The sequence below is a fragment of the Colletes latitarsis genome, chromosome 2 (genome assembly GCF_051014445.1).
Source record: "Colletes latitarsis isolate SP2378_abdomen chromosome 2, iyColLati1, whole genome shotgun sequence".
Taxonomy (NCBI): Eukaryota; Metazoa; Arthropoda; class Insecta; order Hymenoptera; family Colletidae; genus Colletes; species Colletes latitarsis.
The window spans coordinates 25,351,436-25,372,825 of record NC_135135.1 but is presented as its reverse complement, the minus strand read 5'-3'; the positions used below and the strand labels follow the sequence as shown (position 1 = coordinate 25,372,825).

The window sequence follows — 21,390 nt, the reverse complement described above, 5'->3', positions numbered from 1 at the left end:
GGCGCGCGAAAGTATTTAAATGCTTCCGAATGATACGTTTAAGCGTTTAAAAAAATTGAAAACTATCATAATAACTTTAAAATAAATATTTTTATTAAGTAGTAACATTTAATGTTTATACTTTACCATTTTAAATAAATGTTTATATCGAATATTTTTCAACATTCAAATACTTTTGTGATGGTCCTATATTTCAATGTTTCCAAGGAATGCTTTGCAAACATTATTTACACAGACGTCCGTATTTTGCAATGTTTTTATTTTTCTTCTAACATACAGATTATAACTCAACAATGCCATCGGTTTGTAATAAATTAACATTTACAGACACGTTATAATCATAATAAATCAAAATTAATAGCATACATGTCACTTCTGGTAAGGCGGGAAAGTTTTAAACATAGCCGAATATAAATTATTTATAAAGCTTACTTGGAATCATTTTTTTTTGTTCGCCTTCATGTGAATTTCTAACCGACCACCACTATCGGATAAAAATTCTAAAGCGATATACATTTTTTTATCATACTTTTCGCTTTTTTTTGTATTTTTTTTTGTTACATTTCTCTTCTTATATTAATATTTATTTACTTCCATAGGTCACTGCGTACATATATTGATATTGTAACCGTTTACCTTCTATACCTTTTTATTCTTCCTTTAATTTTTCAGCATAATTTACATCAAAAGAATCCTAGAAACGACGCATTCTACATATATACATTGTTTTTTATAATATTCTACTAATTTAATATTATTCTACCGAGTTCTGAGTTAAATGTATTATAAAGTATGATTAATCTAAGATTTTTTTGAAGTAAATATTTGCCTTATTGAAAAAGATTTATTCTGGCTCGTTCAGACGCAGACGAGCGAAGTCTTCGAACACGATATTATCATCATCATCATTAGAATAACAAGAATTCTCATAGCGTGTCCTGTCGACGCTTTTGTTCTTCTTCAAAGTAGCTTTTTCTTTTTCTGCGACTCCTACAATAAAAAGTAAAAGGTATACACTTGCAAGTGTAAGACTGAGAGATATAGAAGTGAATTCTTATATTATTTCCATTATTTAAGCTTGCCTACCTGGAGCTGGATGCATTAATTTAAGCGGAACATCTGTAACTAGTTCACCGCCCAAGGTACCACAATTCAATTTCACTCGCAGAGAATACGAGATAACAATACCCATAGCTTCGTTAGGTGCTTTGCCCTCGGCAACCATAGTTGAAGATGCGAGATTCACGTCATCGTCCTGCATATCAAATACACAAAAAAGTTTCATGAAAACAGAATCAATTAAAATAAATTTATTTTTAACGAAGTGACTTTCTCTATACTTTTAGATGTCCATCGAGAGCAATACCACGACGATCTTTATTGCTACTAGCCAGTGGAACAAGATAGAACTGCTTTGTAAACGATGCGCCAGGTGTAATCGGGCATCCTTCGCGCGTTTCTAAGCTGGCCACGTTTCGAGAGAATTGAGTATTAACCATTGTTACCTCGCAATGCTGTACCACAAACAGCTGTAAAATGTAAAATATTAGAATTTCATGTAACATATCATTCTAAGATTGCTAAACACAGAGATTTCTAAATACCTTGATATTTTTTACTGCTTTTCGAGAATTGTTGGTAACTATAACGTTTGCAGCTACTTTTTCGCCATGGTAGTAAATTTCCCTGTCAAGTGTAACTTCAAGGTTCAATTTGCCCTGAGAGAAAGTGAATCCCTTGGAAACCAGTGAGCTAGGTAGTTTACGTCCTCTCGTAGGCGGAGCGTATTGTAGCTTTTTTATCGCTAATGCAACAGATGATCTTTTATGTCCCTGCATAGAAATTGGAGTTCATTTCCATATGTTTTTTATTGTACTAAATAAACGTATAATTTAAATTAGCGTATTACCTTGTCTTCTTCGTGTTCTCCCACGTATATTCTAACAGTGTACTCAACACCCAGTGGTTTCCCTTGATCATCATCACCAGGTTGTAGTGTAACTGAGCTGGGAGAGTTCTGTGGAAATTGGAACAAGAAAGGATAGGCGGTAGCTCCAAGTCGTTTCAAAAGTCGTTCTTGAACGGGTGTCATATCTTGCTTCTCCTTCTTTATTGGCACTATTTGCTCGCGACATAAGACAAGTTCTTTGCTGAATTTGACACCCATGACCTCGTCCTCTTCGCGGCCATAGCGGAAAACTGTTGTCACCTTTACAATGTATCAATTAATTATATACTGCATCGATGTTTTTAAACGCTGGTTTTAAATAAGACAGATGTTTGTTTTTTACCTGTCCGTAAACTTTTCGTCCCTGAAGATAATCATTTTCAACAACAACGATGCCATCAATGGGATCTACGCTATCTAAGTGGTCTATGAAGTCCCGTTTTCCAAGGTAAACTGTAAGCTTTCCTGTAATTAATATAAAAACATAGCGTTTTTAAAACACGAGAAAACTTTCGTAAATACAAATCACGTTATTACGATCGATTTTAAAATAGTTGTACACTATTAAGTATCGATATCTTAAGCATCAGCTTTCTATCACTTACCATTTGGAGTAGTTTTTTTGAATACTTTGATGGCTACAACGTAAGCCAAAAGCAAGAGAGGAAACATTTGGCACTTTTTTTCGAATCAAATGAATTAGCCGAAGTTTGTTTCCCGCCCAGAAGTGACAGTCTCTCAGCATGAACAGGGAACTTCATATAGTCTCGGAAGGGCTTCTTTACTCGAAGCCATATTACTAATTGCATTATTTTATTACACAAGTTGGTTAATAAGATTAGAACACACATGTAAGAATTTTGTTGCGTGCATTGCAGAGAACTAACTCAGTAGCTCATGCATATCCAACCAGGAAGGTGATGAAATTTAAAAGTAGTGCAAGAGTTTGTTTATCGTTTCGTTTAGTGCATGGAATAATACATTGTAAATATACATAAAACAAGTATTAAGATTACAGAATATTCGAATTACTTAAATTTCTAAATAGAAGTATTTTGTTTACACGCATGTGCAATTACACGTTCAGAGGCTAAAATAAAGAAATATACGTGATCAGTCTTGGACTTGTATTTATTTCGATAATAAGTGCTTACATAATATAATATGGAGGTATTTTAATTGAAATTAAATCCCCTGAATGATTGAGGAATCACTTCAGTGTATCTTTTCACAAATTTTTCTTAAATGGTAATCAATATCTATTGTTTCTCAAGTAGGTATTACTTATTATTAGTAAATAAAACGACTTGTATTCCTCTCTCTTTTCACATTTAGCAGTCCATAAACACTTGGTATATTATGTACACACTATTGTGCGAACACTATTTAGTATTGTGTTCCCAAATCGTTCTGGTAACTGAAAGACACCTTTTTTTTTTTGTGAATGAATAAGGCAATTGTTAATGCCCCTCTTCAGAATGTAATTTCACAGATGGAGAAACAATTGTTCTTTCAATATATACTTCTTAAATAGTAATAACACAAATTTGTAATGTGCTGACTCCTTCAGATAAATGTTTCTTGGTGCTCGATGCTTTTTTGATATGAATAAATTTCATGCCACAACAACAACAAAAAACGCATGCAGCAACCAAGAAAACCACATTCACATTAATCATAGTTTATTATTTGAACTCTTTTTTTTTTGTGTATAAAAAAAAGAAGGATGAAAAAGCCAAAATCAGCGCAAGAAAACGAGATACGATATAAAAACGAATGATTATAAACTAAAAATTTTACGATCAATATCAGTAAGTAATACATACTAGAATTATCGCGATAAATATGTCTAATAATAGGCACAGTTAAAGTATAGGTATAATATATTCATTATTCACTGTTTTATTATGCTACAGAAAGTCGTTGCTACCAGGGAACAGAAATATTTGCCAAATTTTATGAAATCTTTATTTCAAATACTCGTTTTTGACAATACGTTCGTACAATGCTATAGACTATGTTACTTTGACCTCTTTACAAATCTTCGTATTTGTATTTTAAATTAGATGTTTTACTAACAAAAAATTTTGTAATAGGCAAATCTAAACGAATGTAAATTTTCATAACATATAAATGATGCATTTTAAAATAATAAGAACCAATTGTTTAATCTCTATAAGAGGACCAAATTTTCGCATCTATTTAAAGCATTTTATATATTTTAATTCTGTGAGTTATGCGTGTTACCTAAATTCGAACACATCCATTTTGGGGAATGTTGCTCACAATGGTAATTTATACATGCAATAAATCATACGTAAAATAAAACAAACATTTCATATCACGACAGTCAAAATAAATTTTCCTAAATACGTACAATATATTTTTTACTTTCTAGAATTAAGATATAATTAAAACTCCATGGAAATAAGTTTCCCTGGTACATGGGTTTTATAATCTCTCTTTGTATGCACAGTATTTCTCACCAAAGATTTCACTTGCACATTTTTGCATGTGTAAATTACAGGAGTATTTGTTATTGCATATAATTGAGCAATATCTAATACAATGTACCATCAAATCGGCAAAAAAGTTATTTGCATTCTTACCTTATAGTTCGTAACGTTCTCCGTTATAACGTGCAAGAAATGAACATTTAACTAATTTAAATCGATTACGCGACGTTTACAAAGCCCTGTGCGAGCCAAACAAGTTTTGTGGCTCCTGACTTTAAGCATAGTTATGCACTGTATTTAACTTCTATATGTATTAATATCTGTACATAACTAGAATCTTAGTACAGTTCCCTGATACCAGCGCATTTCTAACATCAGCCAGTACAAATATTGTTAGTTCATGTAAATTCAATAGTATACACTGTAGATTTTCGTAGTATCATTGTTGTCGCTGCAAACCTACTAAACTTACTAGAGATTTGTGGCTTTCACGGCCCGGTGTTGTACAGATCTCACTGTTGAGGCTTTTAGATGTAAAGCTATGTCCTTTACGAGAAAAGTATCCCGTCGTTTTGCGTAGTATTGAAACTAGTTTCATTAAGAGGTCAAGTGATACACTGATACAGTATCAGTATTAAATATCAGTGTGTCACTTGACCTTCTGACGAAGTTAACTGCATACTCACGAAATATTGGTATACTTCTTCCATGAGAACACTGTTTACACCCGAAAGTATAAACAATGAGATCTCCACTAAACTTACATTACTAATTTTTTTTCATTTTTTACCAGACACGTTTACTTTTTTTGTTTTTTTTGTTTTCTTTTTTTTTTTAAAGTAAATCATAGTATGAATTTTCTTAAAGACGTTTTCTTGAGCGAGGCGGTGCTGCATACCTCGACTTAAACTTCAAGCAAAATTTGTCTCACACAGTAGAAATCTATAATGATAGAAAAAAGAAAACACTGATAGAAAATCTTACTATATTCATGAAAGGAATTAAACACTTGGTCCAAACAGTTGAAATTGAGCAAGTTTGTATCTATATCTCACCTAATATTCTTCACAGAAACATGTCCTTATAAATAAGAATCTTGTTTTAGGATAGATCTAAAAATAGAAATTTTTTTTAAATAAAATACATTTAGAAACGATAAAAAAACACTTTGTTGTATATGACCTGTAAAAATTACTTACAACTCGGTGCTGCAGCTGTCTCAAATCGTTTCTGTATTTGATCGTATGTAAACTTTACAAAAGCATCATACTGCTCTGATAATTTCATGTTCAAAATCTGATCATACTCTTCTCGAATTTGTGATTCTTGTTCTTTGAGCATTCGCTCGCAAATTAAACCGACCTTTGAAATAATGAATTATTCAATGAAATCTAATGTTACTATTAATATAAATCATGTTCTGAATAATAAATATATTTCTGTACCTGTTTGAATGTGAATAAAGGTTTTTCCTTTCCACTAGGATTATAACTACATGAATTTGAACCACATGCGGATGGGCTCGAAGGACTAGCAGGACTTTCCATGTCTGAAGAATCACCACTATTGTTTTGAGGACTAAAATGCAATTGTTTGCGTCGATGCAGTCTCCGAATTTCTTCTCTTATATTGGCAACCATTTTTTCTATACATAAGAAACATTATTTGCACTTAAAACATTGTGCCTCTTTAGAAGATTATACTTTTTATATTGACCTTTTAAAGAATCTTGTTTAATAAATCCTATAAATTTATTATTTCATTGATATAACATTTAAGGTTAATATTAATACCTGTCATACTTATTAAAGTATGTTTGACCCACTTAGATCAGTGGTATAGCAATTAATGATATTGAACTTGCAATGCTTATTTAAAACACTTACAACAAATGCATTGTACTACTTATAACATAATAAATAACACATCATAAAAAAAATCAAAGATTAAATACAATGTAGAACAATTAAATATATTCATTTTTGATAACATAAGTTTGAGGAAATATTAAGAACAGTAATACAAAATAGTGGAGACTTGTGTAGCAGTCTATCTTTTTAATTTATATTCCATAGAACTTAAATATTCTTGTAAACAAATTGCAATTCTTTTCAAATTTATAACGGACACGATAGAAGATAAATAATATTTCACAGACAATTTCTAAAAACTAAAATAAACTTAAAAATAATGTTTAAAGCTGGGTAGAAATATGAAAAGGGTGGTTGATTTCCCGATGTCCGTTACTACATTACCATATGATTTACGCGTCTCCCCCTCCAAAACGCCCTACCCCTTCCCCGCCCCCTTTTTAAACGTCGCGAAATCAAGTTTTAAATCGCTGGAACGGCCTCCTAACCACCCCTTCTCTCTGTCACATTGTGGCGAGGAAATAGAAAGAAACGGAGGGGAAAAATAAAGAAACAATAAAAAGAAAAATGGCCGTAGCTTATACTTAATTACCAGGCGTCAGTTTGTGGGTTACTTCGCCGAAAGGCGAGGGATTTTGTGGCCTGGAATTGGCTTGCGTCGATGTACCGGGAGAAACACACATTGGTACGCATCTTCGTCGTTTACTAGGACGTCCATGACTATGCACCGGGTCGAACTCCAAAGATCTCTTTAGAGTGGCGCAGGCCATTTCTACCGTTCGCCGTCCTGGTTCACGACTGACACCCACAGATAATTATGGGCTTAACCCGCGAGTAACGATGATTATGCCGAAAAATACAGCAAAACCACCGTATACGCGCACCGTCTGAATAGTTCCTTTAAATGCACTCTAGCTGTTCTGACTTCCTACGTGCCGATCTCCGCGGATTTCTTCGTACTTCGACCAGGCTGCACCAAAACAAACACTGCGGTAAAACAATATGGCTGGCAACCACGGTTCATCAGCTAGGAACGACCACGGAACGAATGTCTCGACCATTCAGAGCACCATCTTTTCACTGGGCTACTGCTTGCATTCCGAAATGTATACGTCGCAGACTCGACTGAACGAGTCTTCTCGCCTCTGATTGGTCAATATGTTCCATGATGGCGCTCTGTGCATATCCTTCCTGCGACTTTCTTTAATTGAAATATGAAAATTTGGATGTTCGCGTATCTTTGAAAATATACGTTTCAGAGTTATTTTTTTTTGTCTGTACCGTTGAACACTTCAAATACTACATGGATTAAACAAAATTGATTAACGTTTCGAAAACGATCGGTTCTCCCGTATGAAAATACTTGGTCGTTCACAGGACTGTCTAGTTGATTTGAGAAATATCCAAGATTTCGAAATTATTGGCATATTGTCGTTCGTACTCGACCCGAACGTTCTCAAAATTCTAAAAGCTTCGTTAGGGTAAATATTTACATAATGGAAAGACGTTTGAATTCAAAATAACATCATTTTCTAGAAATATCTATTCCCTGATGGACGTCATTATATAAATATCACATCTGAAATTTATTTATCACATTCTTAGTCACACGGTTGATTAGTTCGTCGTAATAAGTTTTGCTATTCTGAATACTGTCATGAATTTTTCATGGTGACGAAACATTTTACAATTAACATATTGACGATGGGCTGTTCCATAGGTTTGTGTAAAATCTTTGATTTTCGTTTGAAAATGATCTCGTAAAGCATGCGCATGACTTCCGTCTATCTTGATCTATCCCCCATCTGTTCACTTTGGGGAATTTTAAGTGACGACAAGAAGATTTCTCCGCCATTCTATATTCACAATTTTTACCAAATTGTTATACAGTTTATTCTTTATCTCGTAGCCCGTCCAAAATCGCGACAAATAATGACATCGGTGAGCCCTGTGGTGATAGCAGCAACAGCCAGACATACAGCTACAGTAAGCGAAAAATAAGATTTTTCTCGTTATACCTTCTTTTTGGTTATACATAATTCAGAGTCAGTCTTAATTAACCATAAGTTAATTATTCCTAATATAACATTATCATGTAAATGTCGTACGTCCGTGCCACATTTTTTTTTTGTGATTTCTATTTTCTATTCTGTAGTTAACTTTTCTATTGTCTTCTAAAGTTTAAAGGTCTTGATACTAGAAGTGACTTTTTAAAGCAACGAATACTTCACTTATTTAACGCTTTTATTGAGCATACGCGTGAAAAGATTTGAAGAGATAAAGGTAAATAATATCATGTATTTAGATAATTTTATCAATATTGTATAATATAATTTTATCATACTTTTGTTATAGCTCATATTTCTTCATGGATTGGGAGATACAGGGTAAGATGTAATGTATTATATAATACAATAATCTGCTTTTATAATATGGACTCTTTATTTTTATAGACATGGATGGGCTAGTTCAATGAATGCAGTACGACTACCTCACATTAAAGTTATTTGTCCTACAGCGTATGTATACCTTTAATAAAAAAAATGAACAGAATAAGAAGAGTACATATATAATGGTATCTTATTATTTCAGACCAACAATGCCAGTGTCTATAAATGCAGGATTTAGAATGCCTTCTTGGTGAGTGAGTTACAAATAACTATATACAATACATTGAAATATTTTGTTCACTAATATTTTGAATATAGATTTACACATTAATAAAATGTAGGTTTGACTTACGAACATTGAATCCAAGTGGAGTTGAAGATGAAGAGGGTATACGCAAAGCTGCACAAATGGTGCACTCTTTAATTGCAGAAGAAGTAGCAGCAGGAATACCTACAAAACGCATTGTCCTTGGTGGTTTTAGTCAGGGTGGTGCCCTTGCTATATATAGTGCTCTTACATTCCCAGAACCTTTAGCTGGAGTTATAGCTTTATCGTGTTGGCTTCCTTTGTATCAGAAATTTCCTGCTGTACGTACTCAGTATGAAACATATCACATTGTACTATTCTAATGTTTACAATATTACATGTTTCTTAGGAAGCAATAGGAAATAGAAATACTCCATTGCTACAATGTCATGGTGACTATGATCCAGTTGTACCATACAAGTGGGGCCAAATGACTGCATCCCATCTCAAACAATTCATGACACAAGTAGAATTTAAAACATATCCAGAAATGATGCATGCATCTTGCGATGAGGTAAGAATAGTATATGTCTACTTTTAATAGGTTTGCTACTCACAAACAACCAAATGGCGCCCTTATCTGCAACATGTATTTTTTCAATTAAAATAATGCATAATGTATTTGAACAGGAAGAAGTATACTGTATAATTATTGCAGTGTTTCTAGAAATTGATAATTGAACTAAAATATAAAAGACAAATAACAATTTTTCTTATAAATGTTTAACAATGATCGTTACTTTCACAGGAAATGCACGACATGAAGAAATTCATCGAAAAAGTTTTGAAGCCGTAATAATTCTATAAAATATACTAATATTTTAAGCGTTAACCTTATTACATTATTGTTCTTTATTAAATTAATTACTTCCAACTTTACTGCTACTTAAGTCTAGTGCTTGGCGAAGAAGTAAAGACAGCAGTAGGTGAAATGTTTAAATCCTAAAGGAAAAGACACATTGCCAGTAATGAATTATTATTTGCGGTAAATATTTATTTTTATTCTCTTGTCATTTACGTTTATTTAATCGAATTTTTGTTGTTTCAAAATACCAAAGTTGTTATTATATTTCCAACTTCTGATTTTACAATGCACGTTAATAATCGTATCTCTTGCTCCAATTCTAAATGTTTTACTATACCTGAAAGATAACACTTGAAGACAACAATTTATCTTATGCGTATCTTTTATAAAATTTCGATTCAATTCGAATTATTTGTGTAAACAAAATTCGACTAATTTCATAGTTTGGTGAACATAGAAAAAAATTATTATTTTAATTCATTTTTAAATAAAATTTTCATTTCCTGATAGATATAATAATTTTTCTTAATTTACTTTTATTTTGTGAAAAATGTTTATATGTAATTGAAAGTCTTAATTTATACATCAGGATAATTATAAGCATTTAGACATTCTTTATAATATTTCCATTTTAAATAAGTTATATATATAATGTACAAACATTACTATTTATGAAATATTGACTTTTGTAGAAATGTTGTCTAGGAGACAGTAATATGGCCATGTAATCTGTGGTTACAAAATATAGTTTTGAAATCAATAAGAAATTTGAAATGAATCATTTTTAGTAGATTACATATTTGCAAATGCTGGTCACAAAGAAATATGTACATCAGATATGATAATATCGACACATGTATAAGTACAAAAATACACTATCCTTACAGTACTTATTTTAGGTTTATTCAAATGGTACTACTACAAATAAGTGAAATTACGATTATCATTATTTATAAATCAAATATCTATTTGAAAAGCAATATTAGATACATAATGCAACATACGGATAATTGTTTGTACCGTTTACAAACGTATATCGCTAAAACAAAACAAATCATGCTTACTATGTGAATACGTCTCTTTGTTTGATATTTTGTACAAAAGTATGTTATTATACGAACATTAGAATCATATGATAAACTTTCCTATATTAGTAGCTGTTTTCATAGTACAATCATTACTTTCTATATTTCATTTAATCTTTCTAGCAAAAAGTTATAGTGGCTGTGATTTGCTAAAGTTACTACCACAGAACAGTAAATTTCTTAGTATTATTGTAAGTGATGTGCATAAAATGCACTTCAAAAATTGAAGTTCAATCAAGTAGTTTACTGGTTTGTGGAGAACAAAGGAAAACACAAGGTAGTATTGAATATCTTTAAGATTATGGATATTTTGTACCTTCATTATTTATCCCTATTCTTAATTTATTGTAAAAGATCATGTTATTATATGAATAAATTTTGTTATTAGTTCCAGACATTCATATTCCATATATGCTTCACAATACAACAATAATTATATGTAATTAAAAATTATAAAAAAATTTCTGAACTTTATTAGAGTTGTTAAAGTTTAAATGTTATAACTATGTATAATGTACTTATTGATAATAGTAATACCAATTTTTAATGACAAGCAAATTTATTATCTATAGATCATTTTTTCTCGAAAAAAATATACACATGAGACGTGAGTTGTTTTTCATCCAGTATATATTACAGTCTTCAAATACACAACTATTTTATATAATGAAAACTAAAAGTTCATCTAATATTTTGTGTTCCATAGAAAATGGTATTCAGAAAATCGTGTTGAATCGACCAGAAAAAAAAAATGCTATTAACAAATCGGTACGTAATTAGAAATTATATAATGTATTAATTTTAAGGTTGGAATGCACATCAATATGACATATTAACATCTTTCGAATGCAAATTTATCAATATATCTGCTGTACAAGCAGAAAATGTTGACATAAAAGCATCGACAATTTGAAATATATGAAAAACAGTAATGTTTTATTAAAACAGATGTATGAACAAATGTCACAGATCTTACATGAATCTGTTCAGAACGATGATATACGCATGGTAGTGATAACTGGTGTTGGAAATGTTTTTAGTAGCGGAAATGATTTTAATTCTCTAGCAATGATCGAAGATGATGATGTTGAAAGCTCACTTACTACTTTCAAGCAAGTATTCATATGTATTGTTTAGTATATTTCAATTTCGATCTTTATACTTTTATTTCAATTTAATTTCGAAGAATTTTTTAGAAATTTTGTGGATAATTTAATTACATTTCCCAAGCTTTTAGTAGCCATTGTAAATGGTCTTGCAATTGGAATTGCAGTAACAATGCTACCATTATTTGATATGGTATATGCATCAGATACGGTAATTCTTATATGCTGCTATATAACTACTATGATATAAAACTATATCATTTTGTATGTACAATTAATGTGTAATTCATTGTTTTTCTAATACCACAGGCTAATTTTCAAACACCATTTACTAGATTAGGTCTTGTTGCAGAAGGATGTTCTACATATACATTTCCTAAACTATTTGGACAATCTAAGGTGTTTAGTGATTTATTACTGTTGCTTGTTAATAGTTTATAATTTTTATAGTTATTTCCCTTTAGGCTGGTGATATATTATATTTAGGCTACAAAATGAATGCTCTTGAAGCTAAACAATATGGTTTAGTTAGCGAAGTATATAAATATGAACATCTAGATGATGTTTGGACATATTTAAAAAGAGTGACTATGCTTTCACCTAGTGTATGTTTCTAAGGCATCTATTTCATAGAGAATAGTAATGAAGTTATTTAAAAACAAGTAACAAATTTTTTTCCAGTCAATACTAGCAATTAAAAGTTTAGTTAAAAGATGGAACAAGGAAATTTTATTGGAAACTAATACACAAGAAACAATTGAATTGAGAAAATGTATGCAATCTTCTGATTTCATAGAGAGACTTGTAACTATTATGTCGCATAAAAGCAAAATTTAAAATTACTTCCACTTCCCAGTACATTAATTTAATGGTGATTAAGGAATGAGAAATAATAAAGATGCATTTATATTAAAAATATTATAATAAACATTATTTTATAAATTTTTATAAAATATATTATTTTTATAGAATACATGATAATTAAAGTTTTTTATTCAAAATGGAATTTTTAAATAAGAACGTTACATTATCAGACATTTCTGATAACATAATTTCCTAAAAGAATGTTAAAATTAATTACCAGAATTGAGTTTTAATATTTATAGTATTAAATTGTTTTTACCTGCATTAGTTCATCTGGAATTGGTTGTTGATAATGTTCCCATTCTAAAAGTTGATTTATCGTTAAATTTTGTTGAGGCATTTTATTTTCTAAAATTAATTGATGTTCTCGTATGTCTTCGTGATCCGATTTCTCTAATCTCTTTTCCATCTTTTTATAACCATTGCAATGACACTTCATTAAATCGTGTGTTGAACATTTTGTATCTGTTGTTAATGTAAATAGGTCCTGAAAGTATTGCAACTACTATAAACCAATACCGTTTTCATTTAGTGAATGTTTCAAATTTGAAAAAAAAGTAAACCTTTAATTCATTCATAGACAATTTTAGGTTAGTAAAGTAATTCAGATCCATCACAGTTTCGCTTAAGCCTGCTTTACTAACTTGTCTTTGAAAGATTTTTTCTTCAATGGTACCTGTTGTTAGTAATCTATAAATTTTTTCGTATCATTTTGATATTGATTTATAGCGATATTTATTAACAAATTTAGAATGTCCTAACCGTAATATATAAACATCTTTTTTTTGTCCATCTCGCCAAATTCTTGCCATGGCTTGAGAATCAGATGCTGGATTCCAATCTGAATCAAACAATATTAATCTAGATGCACCAGGCAAATTTAATCCAACTCCACCAGCTTTTGCACTTAATAAAAATACTTCTGCAATAATTATATCGAAATTAATCAGTCATACTGTATAATCAAACATTTAATTATAACCACACTACTGAAAATGACTTCAATATAATAGTCTAACTGCTATAATATACTAACTACTGTTATCAATTTTAGAATTGAACTGTTCAATGATCTTAGGTCTTGAGCTGTTTGGTGTACTACCATCTAATCTGAGAAACTTCATATTTTCTGTGTTACAAACAGTTTCTAATACATCAAGCGTTTGCGTATAGTACGAAATCAAGACTAACTTTTCATCTGTCTCTTTCAAATTTCTCATTAATGTTTGTACAACCGAAATTTTTCCACAATATGCTTTTTTCGAAGCGCTTCCACAATTTTTTATTTGGGAAATTTTATTTACATTTACGTTATGTAAAAAATCGTTCTTCTCGTTATAAAATAAGTCAGGATGATTACAGATCTTTTTGAGAACTGTTATTACTGTCAGATGTGGAATGCTGTTACTTGGTAGTACAGTTGTATTAAACCAAGCGTCTGTAACGAGGGAATATAGATGTTCCTGTTCGTTCGATAGACGGCAGAATACAACTAGCTCGTGCTTAGATGGTAAATATTTGTTAATTGTGTCTTGTGTGCGTCTTAAAACGAAATACTTAGTTTTTTCATTTAGTTCATTGGCCCTTTCTATTCCCAGAGATACAACGCTGTCAGGCGCATGAGGACATTGTGAAGCTACAATAGGATTTTCATAATAATTTTTAAACTCGTAATTGCTACCCAATATACCCGGGTTTACGAAATCAATTAGGGCAAAAAATTCCCGTAAATCATTTTGTACAGGGGTTCCACTCAAGAGAATTCTCCTTTTGCAGTTCATGTTGTTTAATATCTGGCAAGAAAATAAGAGTTGAACATTTTTTTTTTATTTTAATGATATTTAAAAAAAAAATGTTTTTTTCGTCAAGACTAGTAGCATTACCTTTGCTGCTTTAATATCATTATTTTTTAATCTATGACCTTCATCGCACACAATTAAATCAAAGGTTATTTGTTCAAGTTCTTCTTGACATCTAATAAGCATATCATAACTAATAATCATTATTGAATTTTTTATTTGTTTTTTGAAATCTTTCAGTTTGTTTTTGGCATTTACAACATACGGACAGATTCTATGAAAACCCAACCAGTGTCCAAATTCTTTGTTCCAGTTATTGCACAGACTACTAGGAGTTACTATTAATACATATTTCAATACTGGTTTCCCATATGGTCCCTTTTTTAACAGTGTCCAAATAATTGTAATGCATTGTAATGTTTTACCAAGACCCATTTCATCAGCCAAAATTGCACCAGAGCAATTAGGTACTTTCAAACCCATGATGCATTCATATAAAAATACAATACCATAACGTTGATGTGGCCTAAGTACATTTACTAAACATGCATCAACAGACACTTCTTCCTCCTTTTCTGGAATATCATTTTCCATCCAATTTCTTGAAGTATTCAATGAAGGCATTACTAGAGGATTGCATGTTAATTTGAGCCCTATAATACAACATAAATATTAATATTTTCAATGTATTACAAATTTTGATTTTCAAATAGATCTTTTGGTATTTTTATTTGTGTTAAACCTTTTTTTAAAGATCCAAAGGGAAGACATCCACTGGAACTTGAAGTTTTTAACTTTTTTCTGGGTGGTTCTGGAATTAATTCTTTGACTGGCTTATTTGACAATAATTGGCTTGATGTTGCTCTATCAATAATCTGTAAATAATTATAAATTAATCTTGCATGCAAATTAAAATAATTTATATAAATTATTTGTTTTTACCTCAATCTCTTTATTATCAAAGTATAATCTAACACCTTCCACAAGTGTTTCTGGATTAACCACTTTCCTATGAATAATCTTGCCTTCTGAATCCTATTTAATGTAAAAATTAATGTAATAACAGAGAATTAAGTGTATTATTATGTGTACCACCTTCAAAATTGCGTGTTTTCCTGTAACTTCCAAAGTTCCATCATCATCCCATTTTTTATGTTTTCTTGTAGATTTTTTACCAATTACTACGTTGAAAATACTAGACGAAAAATTGTTATTAATAACAGAAGGTGAGTTTTCTCCGTCGCTCGAATTGTTTTCGTTCGCCTTAGTCGAATCATCTTTTTCGTGTACTTCTTCGTTACAATTCTCGACTGGTCTTTTGAATAAATTAAGAATTTTCGTAGTACTTCTACAAGTAATTTCATTTAGATTTTCTAACGATTTATCATTTTCTAAATTCTCCTTGGTCTTATTGTTCATTGATTGTTGGCATTTTAAAACAGGTTTGAAACCCTTTATTTGATTGTTTCGATACATGATACATGCATACGTAAAACTAAAAAGTATTGAACTAATATATCATATAATTACATGTTGTTACGTTTATCAAAAAAGAATTAATTACACCAGTACAACATTTGAATTCGCTTCGTGCAAAACATAATTATGTATCACTTTTTGCGCCAAAACAATGTCACCAGAGGGAGCTGATTTCATTTGTTCGAAGTTTATCATTGTACAAATTATAGAATGGTATCGACATATTAAATTACTAATATATAAAAGTTACAAATAAAATGAAAGAAATAATACATAAACAAAGAAGAAAAATGTTTGATTAAATGTACTACAAAATAATTAAAGAAAATTTCTGTGATCGGTTTTGTTCATTTCAAGGACAATCTTAAGGTTATCCTTATGAAGCGAACATTGGTATTCATTGACGAGAATACCATGACTGTATTCTGTTTAATTCATGATTGTGCGTAATCGTATTTGTAAAAATTTAGGTGGGTGATATTTGCGTTAGCATGGATATCTGCCGTTAAATAGTTACGATTTGAAGGAACAAAATGTTTCGAGAGAATCGTAGTGCTTCCAAATAAGATATCGAAGGTAATATAATAGTCTGTGTATTGACCAAAGAATTTATAGATCAATTAAAGGAAAAATATTACGTATTCTTCCTTTTTAGAGAGGTTCTGTGATAAATGAGAGAGCTAGACTGAAGAGTTGTAAATACATCTTTGACAACTATAAAAAGGGAAAAGATGTATTGCCTACAGTGGTTGATTCCAGTACTGCTGATACCAAAGCCAGTAAATCCAGCATTGCTACAAACACATGTCATGTTCATGGGATTGTACTTAATCGGATTCTTCCTAGAACGAAAGCCATGCACCATCTGCAGTTTAGTGTTTCTTGTTGCAGTTTTCCTAATTTGTTACAGTGGCATTGGTAATTGTCTCCTTTGGAGTACAAATTGTGATACAATGAGATGCGACAATAGTTAAAATTGTTAAGACACTGCTCTTAGGTTCTGCAATTGTCATTACTTTCATTTCTCTTTTAGAAGATGTCAAAATTAGTTCTTTGATAAGTAAATCCATTACTGAATTAGTATATATGTATATACATATTTTGGTATTTCTGTGTATATATATATGTATTAGTCAATGTATATAAATGTGATTTTTTTATGGTTTTAAACATAGTTTTTACAGTCCTTGCAATTGGTACATATACATATTTATACATATGGTATATGCAAGTATATCAAATTGATAGGCCATAAAAAAATTTTACATGACACCAAGAAACTTCTGTGCAAGGTCATACAAAATGATTAAAATATATCATCTTTGTATATATATTATTAAATTTAATTCCAATTAGTTTAATGTTATCGTTTAATCTTCTTACAATGTATATAAAATTATTTTCCAATTAGACTCATTGACTCTCTTGTAAACTGTATACTTTACAAAGCAAGACTTCCTTTGCTGATTGCTTTATTTGAATACACTTTTGTGTGAAGAATTTAATAACTGAGTAGTATTTATCGTGTATGAAATTAAATTGTCATTAAATGAAACTCAGCAATACAAACACTGATATTATCAAAGAAACATTAAAATTATAAAAATTATCAAATTGAAGTCTGCTTACATAAAGAATATAATAAACATTAGTATTCGTTGATCGAATACGACGAGCGGTAGAAATAAATATTGCGATAAAGCATAAAATCTAAGTAATTCATCATATGTATTGCATTAAAACTTCTGATTGTAAGTAGGATTTGAAAATGATTACTTTTGACTTGTTCATAAAATAAATATATATTTATTTTACCGAGCATATAAAGTAGTAGAAATTGAAATGTAACTTGGCATTACTTGGAAATTATGCATATATAAGCGATTAATATTTATATGAAAATAAAACATGATGTATGCTGTGTGATTAATGCATCTTTCCATTCAGTGTAAGTATTAACAATTTAATTGGAAAAATTTTAGCTTTTAATAATTGCAAACAGAAAGCCTATACCATATTGCTAATAGTATTTAAATTTCTGTTTTAGTTTAGGCAAGAGAACACATTAGTAAGAAAATAGTTTGGTTTTACTTTGTTTATATAATAAAGTAATTGAAAACTTTTTATTTGAAGCTTTTGCTTTAGCACAAATATATATCTGTGATGTTCCCAGTTTCATGCGTGCCTTGTAAAAAATGATATTGATCAGTACATTTACCTGCAGAGAAATTCTGATTTCCATAGTTTATAATTGTGAATATAGATTATCTATTATTTGCTTCCATAGTTTTACATATTAGTAACTACTAACTGTATAAGTTGTAAGTAAATGTACATTTTCATAATGTAATAGAAAATAAAGTAAAAAAATTACTTTCACTCTTCATTTTTTTTATTTAAAATAAATATATAATTAATGTTTTAATATAGGATGGATGATGGAAATAATAAAACTGCTACATTATGAAAGATTTATTTATTTTACATTAAAATATTATTGTGGTTTACCACGACCAAAACCACCGCGGAATTCAACATCTCCTGTGCCTGCACCAACATCTGCCTTTTTGTCACCAGGGCCTGCAGGACCTGCAGTACCTCCAGGACCTCGTCTGTATCCAGCACGATCTTCAGTGGGCCTAGACGTTTCGCTTCTTGTAGCTGCTGCTGGTCGTGGCCTTGTGGTTTCTGACTTAGACTGTCTCTTCAGAGTGGAAGGTACAATTTCAGGAGGTAGATGCAGGTAACCACGCAAAAATTCAATACCTTCATTTGTCAAATACCAATAAAAATGTCTCCAAGCAAACTGTTCTTTGACATACCCCCTAGACTTTAAAGACTGCAACAGAAAATTAATGCAACTGTGAGTAAAACAATATATTAACAAACCAAACAATAATGTTGAATTACATATAATTATTACCTGCATAGCCTTAATAACTTGAAGATTTGGAATAGTTTCCAGTTCTGGATGTTTTGGTGCATGATAGTCTTTTTTTGCAACCATAACACCCTCTTTAAAAAGATATTCGTAAATTGCTACGCGGTTCTTTTTTGGCATCAACATCCTGAAAGTAACAAATAGTAATTTAAAAATTAATAACCACCACTGTGAATACAATTTTCTACAATAAATTATTGAAAGGAGAAAGTAAGATGTTTACTCATTACATTCTGTTTATAACGAACAGGTTTTTTGTTACTTAATGAAGAACATAACCGTATTTATAGGTTATACGAACTGTTTATTTCTTCTCGTCTAAAAGAAATTCTAATATTTCAAATTTGGATAATAGAAATAACATATTTTTTTCAATTAGAGTAAACAAATTTAAAATACTGTGATATAAATTTACATTAACAATACAAGGTAAATAAGAAAATTCTCTTAGGTTAGCCGCATAATGTCAATATTATTCGATATAATAATACTGAAGAAATATCGATAATATAACAGTTCTTTAATTCAGTAAAGATAGAAGAATTTTAAAAACATTCTACTTTCTCATTATATTTATTTATAACTACGATTAAAACAGATATTATGTGAAACCAAACGTACTTGACGTTTCAGCGCGAACCTTTTATCGGAAAGAAACTTTTCTCACGCACGATACATCGTATACGTATCGATATATCGTTCGAGATTAACCGGAAGTAGCGATTTATTCCAAAACGAAATCATCCATAAATGCATTGTAATATTTTTATAAATTATAGACATAACATACAATATCAAGTGCTGAAATTCTTTATATTGCGCATTTATGTTGCATAAACGTAATAAATTTCTGTACTGGTCAGTGACTCGTTATTATTTCATTCCGTGGTGCGTGTATTATTATTTTATGTTAAACATTTTACGTTATATGATTTTTTGTTTTATTATCTCGACGAGATTCAATTTAAAATGACCTTTATTTAGGTTTTTTCAAACGGGGCTTCCAAATTCAATGTTGTCTTAGACCCCATGAAAATATAACCTGTCACTGGTAATAATTTAGTAACTTCGCATAAAGAAAATTTGTCACGAAGAAAGAAACAAAAATTATATGCATGTAATCCTGAAATGAAATATTAGATTTAATACAAATTCTAATTTTTATTTACTGTATCGAAAGTTTGAAACAAATTGAAATATTCAAACGAGTATCTGATCTAAGTACTACTACTCAACGTTTAAAAATAGAAATTGCAACGGGCGCCGTGGCGCCTACAAGATTACAAAACAAAAGTGTTGGGAATGTGGAGAAATTAAATATGTTTTAAAAGATGGAAAAAATAAAATTATATAGTAAATATACAAAAATTTTGTATCGTGTCGTTGTATTCAAAACTTGGTAACTTTTAAATATAATCTTGAAATTTTACCATTTGCATAATGGAATTTCAGTTTTAAAAAGTTATATTCATTTACACGTTAGTGTATGTTTGTATTTATGTAAGTAGTAAAAAATGCGTCAGCTTTAATCGCATGAAATATAGTTGTTGAGCGGGTGTAAAACGAATACGCCTATTGTTAACGAATAATGCCAACAAGGTAATCTGACAATACGTAAGTACTTCGTGCAGTTAATTACAAACGTAATTATATTTGATTATGATATACAAATGAAATAACGTTACATATGTTAACTGTTAAATACGTAAATTTACGTTTGATTCGTTCTAATGTCTGTTGAGTTTCATTTGTTACATATGTACATATACATATAATTATTTTTTACATACCTTATTAATTTAAACAAAAATTTAAGTTCTTGTTTATTCTATTTTATTCATTGTTTATTATAATTGTATTTTTCAGATGGTGGAATTTTCTCAGAAATGTATGCATATCCATTTTTAGACACAATTGTATTTTAATTGTGTATAATGTGGTGTTTTTTATATAGATATTTTTGTACATTTTGGATTATATTTTTACATATGTTCATTTTGTTAAATAACTTTTGTATGATGTATCTTTCTAATTGCCAGTACATATAAACCACTAGTACGTAATTTTACAAAAATGCATTTTTCTATACCAGATACACAAGAATTTATTGATACAGCTGGTAATACATATGTGGTAACTATTTCTATTGTAAAGTATGCATACAATACAGTGTGTTAATATACATTTATTTTGTTTAATTTAAATTTGTAGGGTTATAACATTCATATAAATGGATTATTTCATTGTACCGTAAGGTACAAACAGTTGCATAATCTTCATGAACAATTGACAAAGGATTTGGATATACCTATCCTGTTATTTCCACCAAAAAAGTTCTT

General features: G+C 30.2%; 7 protein-coding genes across 9 annotated transcripts; 3 read left to right on the top strand and 4 right to left on the bottom strand.

The window, feature by feature from the left end:
* Window positions 1–242: 242 nt before the first annotated feature.
* On the bottom strand, window positions 243–2,709 carry Arr2 (arrestin 2). 2 transcript variants are annotated; one of them, XM_076783535.1, is made up of 8 exons: window positions 2,554–2,709; window positions 2,292–2,413; window positions 1,910–2,209; window positions 1,605–1,832; window positions 1,341–1,529; window positions 1,087–1,255; window positions 830–990; window positions 243–694 (listed from the first exon to the last, which is right to left on the bottom strand). In XM_076783535.1, exons 1-7 carry the CDS (start codon window positions 2,618–2,620, stop codon window positions 845–847), a joined length of 1,221 nt encoding a protein of 406 aa, XP_076639650.1. In that variant the 5' UTR covers window positions 2,621–2,709; the 3' UTR covers window positions 243–694; window positions 830–844. The 2 variants fall into 2 exon arrangements, with proteins under 2 accessions (XP_076639650.1, XP_076639649.1); XM_076783534.1 differs by having other exon boundaries at window positions 243–990.
* Window positions 2,710–3,061: 352 nt separating this feature from the next.
* Window positions 3,062–7,406, bottom strand: Akirin (akirin). Its single transcript, XM_076783539.1, has 5 exons — window positions 6,868–7,406; window positions 5,850–6,049; window positions 5,604–5,766; window positions 5,460–5,516; window positions 3,062–5,346 (listed from the first exon to the last, which is right to left on the bottom strand). The coding sequence occupies exons 1-4, from the start codon at window positions 7,043–7,045 to the stop codon at window positions 5,506–5,508; spliced, it is 552 nt and encodes a 183-aa protein (XP_076639654.1). The 5' UTR covers window positions 7,046–7,406; the 3' UTR covers window positions 3,062–5,346; window positions 5,460–5,505.
* Window positions 7,407–7,862: 456 nt separating this feature from the next.
* On the top strand, window positions 7,863–11,257 carry Apt1 (Acyl-protein thioesterase 1). Its single transcript, XM_076783275.1, has 8 exons — window positions 7,863–7,995; window positions 8,185–8,261; window positions 8,631–8,662; window positions 8,729–8,794; window positions 8,868–8,915; window positions 9,007–9,253; window positions 9,322–9,486; window positions 9,721–11,257. The coding sequence occupies exons 1-8, from the start codon at window positions 7,944–7,946 to the stop codon at window positions 9,766–9,768; spliced, it is 735 nt and encodes a 244-aa protein (XP_076639390.1). The 5' UTR covers window positions 7,863–7,943; the 3' UTR covers window positions 9,769–11,257.
* A 40-nt stretch (window positions 11,258–11,297) lies between these two features.
* LOC143351587 (enoyl-CoA delta isomerase 2) lies at window positions 11,298–13,187 on the top strand. The gene is made up of 6 exons (XM_076783273.1): window positions 11,298–11,630; window positions 11,811–11,974; window positions 12,059–12,179; window positions 12,278–12,367; window positions 12,433–12,573; window positions 12,650–13,187. Exons 1-6 carry the CDS (start codon window positions 11,409–11,411, stop codon window positions 12,803–12,805), a joined length of 894 nt encoding a protein of 297 aa, XP_076639388.1. The 5' UTR covers window positions 11,298–11,408; the 3' UTR covers window positions 12,806–13,187.
* Window positions 12,944–16,165, bottom strand: LOC143351583 (DNA repair and recombination protein RAD54B). 2 transcript variants are annotated; one of them, XM_076783266.1, is made up of 9 exons: window positions 15,727–16,165; window positions 15,574–15,666; window positions 15,374–15,506; window positions 14,716–15,284; window positions 13,869–14,625; window positions 13,595–13,754; window positions 13,396–13,522; window positions 13,092–13,319; window positions 12,944–13,024 (listed from the first exon to the last, which is right to left on the bottom strand). In XM_076783266.1, exons 1-9 carry the CDS (start codon window positions 16,105–16,107, stop codon window positions 12,950–12,952), a joined length of 2,523 nt encoding a protein of 840 aa, XP_076639381.1. In that variant the 5' UTR covers window positions 16,108–16,165; the 3' UTR covers window positions 12,944–12,949. The 2 variants fall into 2 exon arrangements, 1 of the variants encoding a protein (XP_076639381.1); XR_013081773.1 differs by lacking the exon at window positions 12,944–13,024 and having other exon boundaries at window positions 13,295–13,319; window positions 13,396–13,508.
* Bc10 (BLCAP apoptosis inducing factor bc10) lies at window positions 16,035–18,573 on the top strand. Its single transcript, XM_076783280.1, has 2 exons — window positions 16,035–16,686; window positions 16,766–18,573. The coding sequence occupies exon 2, from the start codon at window positions 16,842–16,844 to the stop codon at window positions 17,082–17,084; it is 243 nt and encodes an 80-aa protein (XP_076639395.1). The 5' UTR covers window positions 16,035–16,686; window positions 16,766–16,841; the 3' UTR covers window positions 17,085–18,573.
* Window positions 18,568–19,795, bottom strand: LOC143351591 (small ribosomal subunit protein eS10). The gene is made up of 3 exons (XM_076783279.1): window positions 19,673–19,795; window positions 19,034–19,178; window positions 18,568–18,949 (listed from the first exon to the last, which is right to left on the bottom strand). Exons 2-3 carry the CDS (start codon window positions 19,175–19,177, stop codon window positions 18,605–18,607), a joined length of 489 nt encoding a protein of 162 aa, XP_076639394.1. The 5' UTR covers window position 19,178; window positions 19,673–19,795; the 3' UTR covers window positions 18,568–18,604.
* Window positions 19,796–21,390: the final 1,595 nt, after the last annotated feature.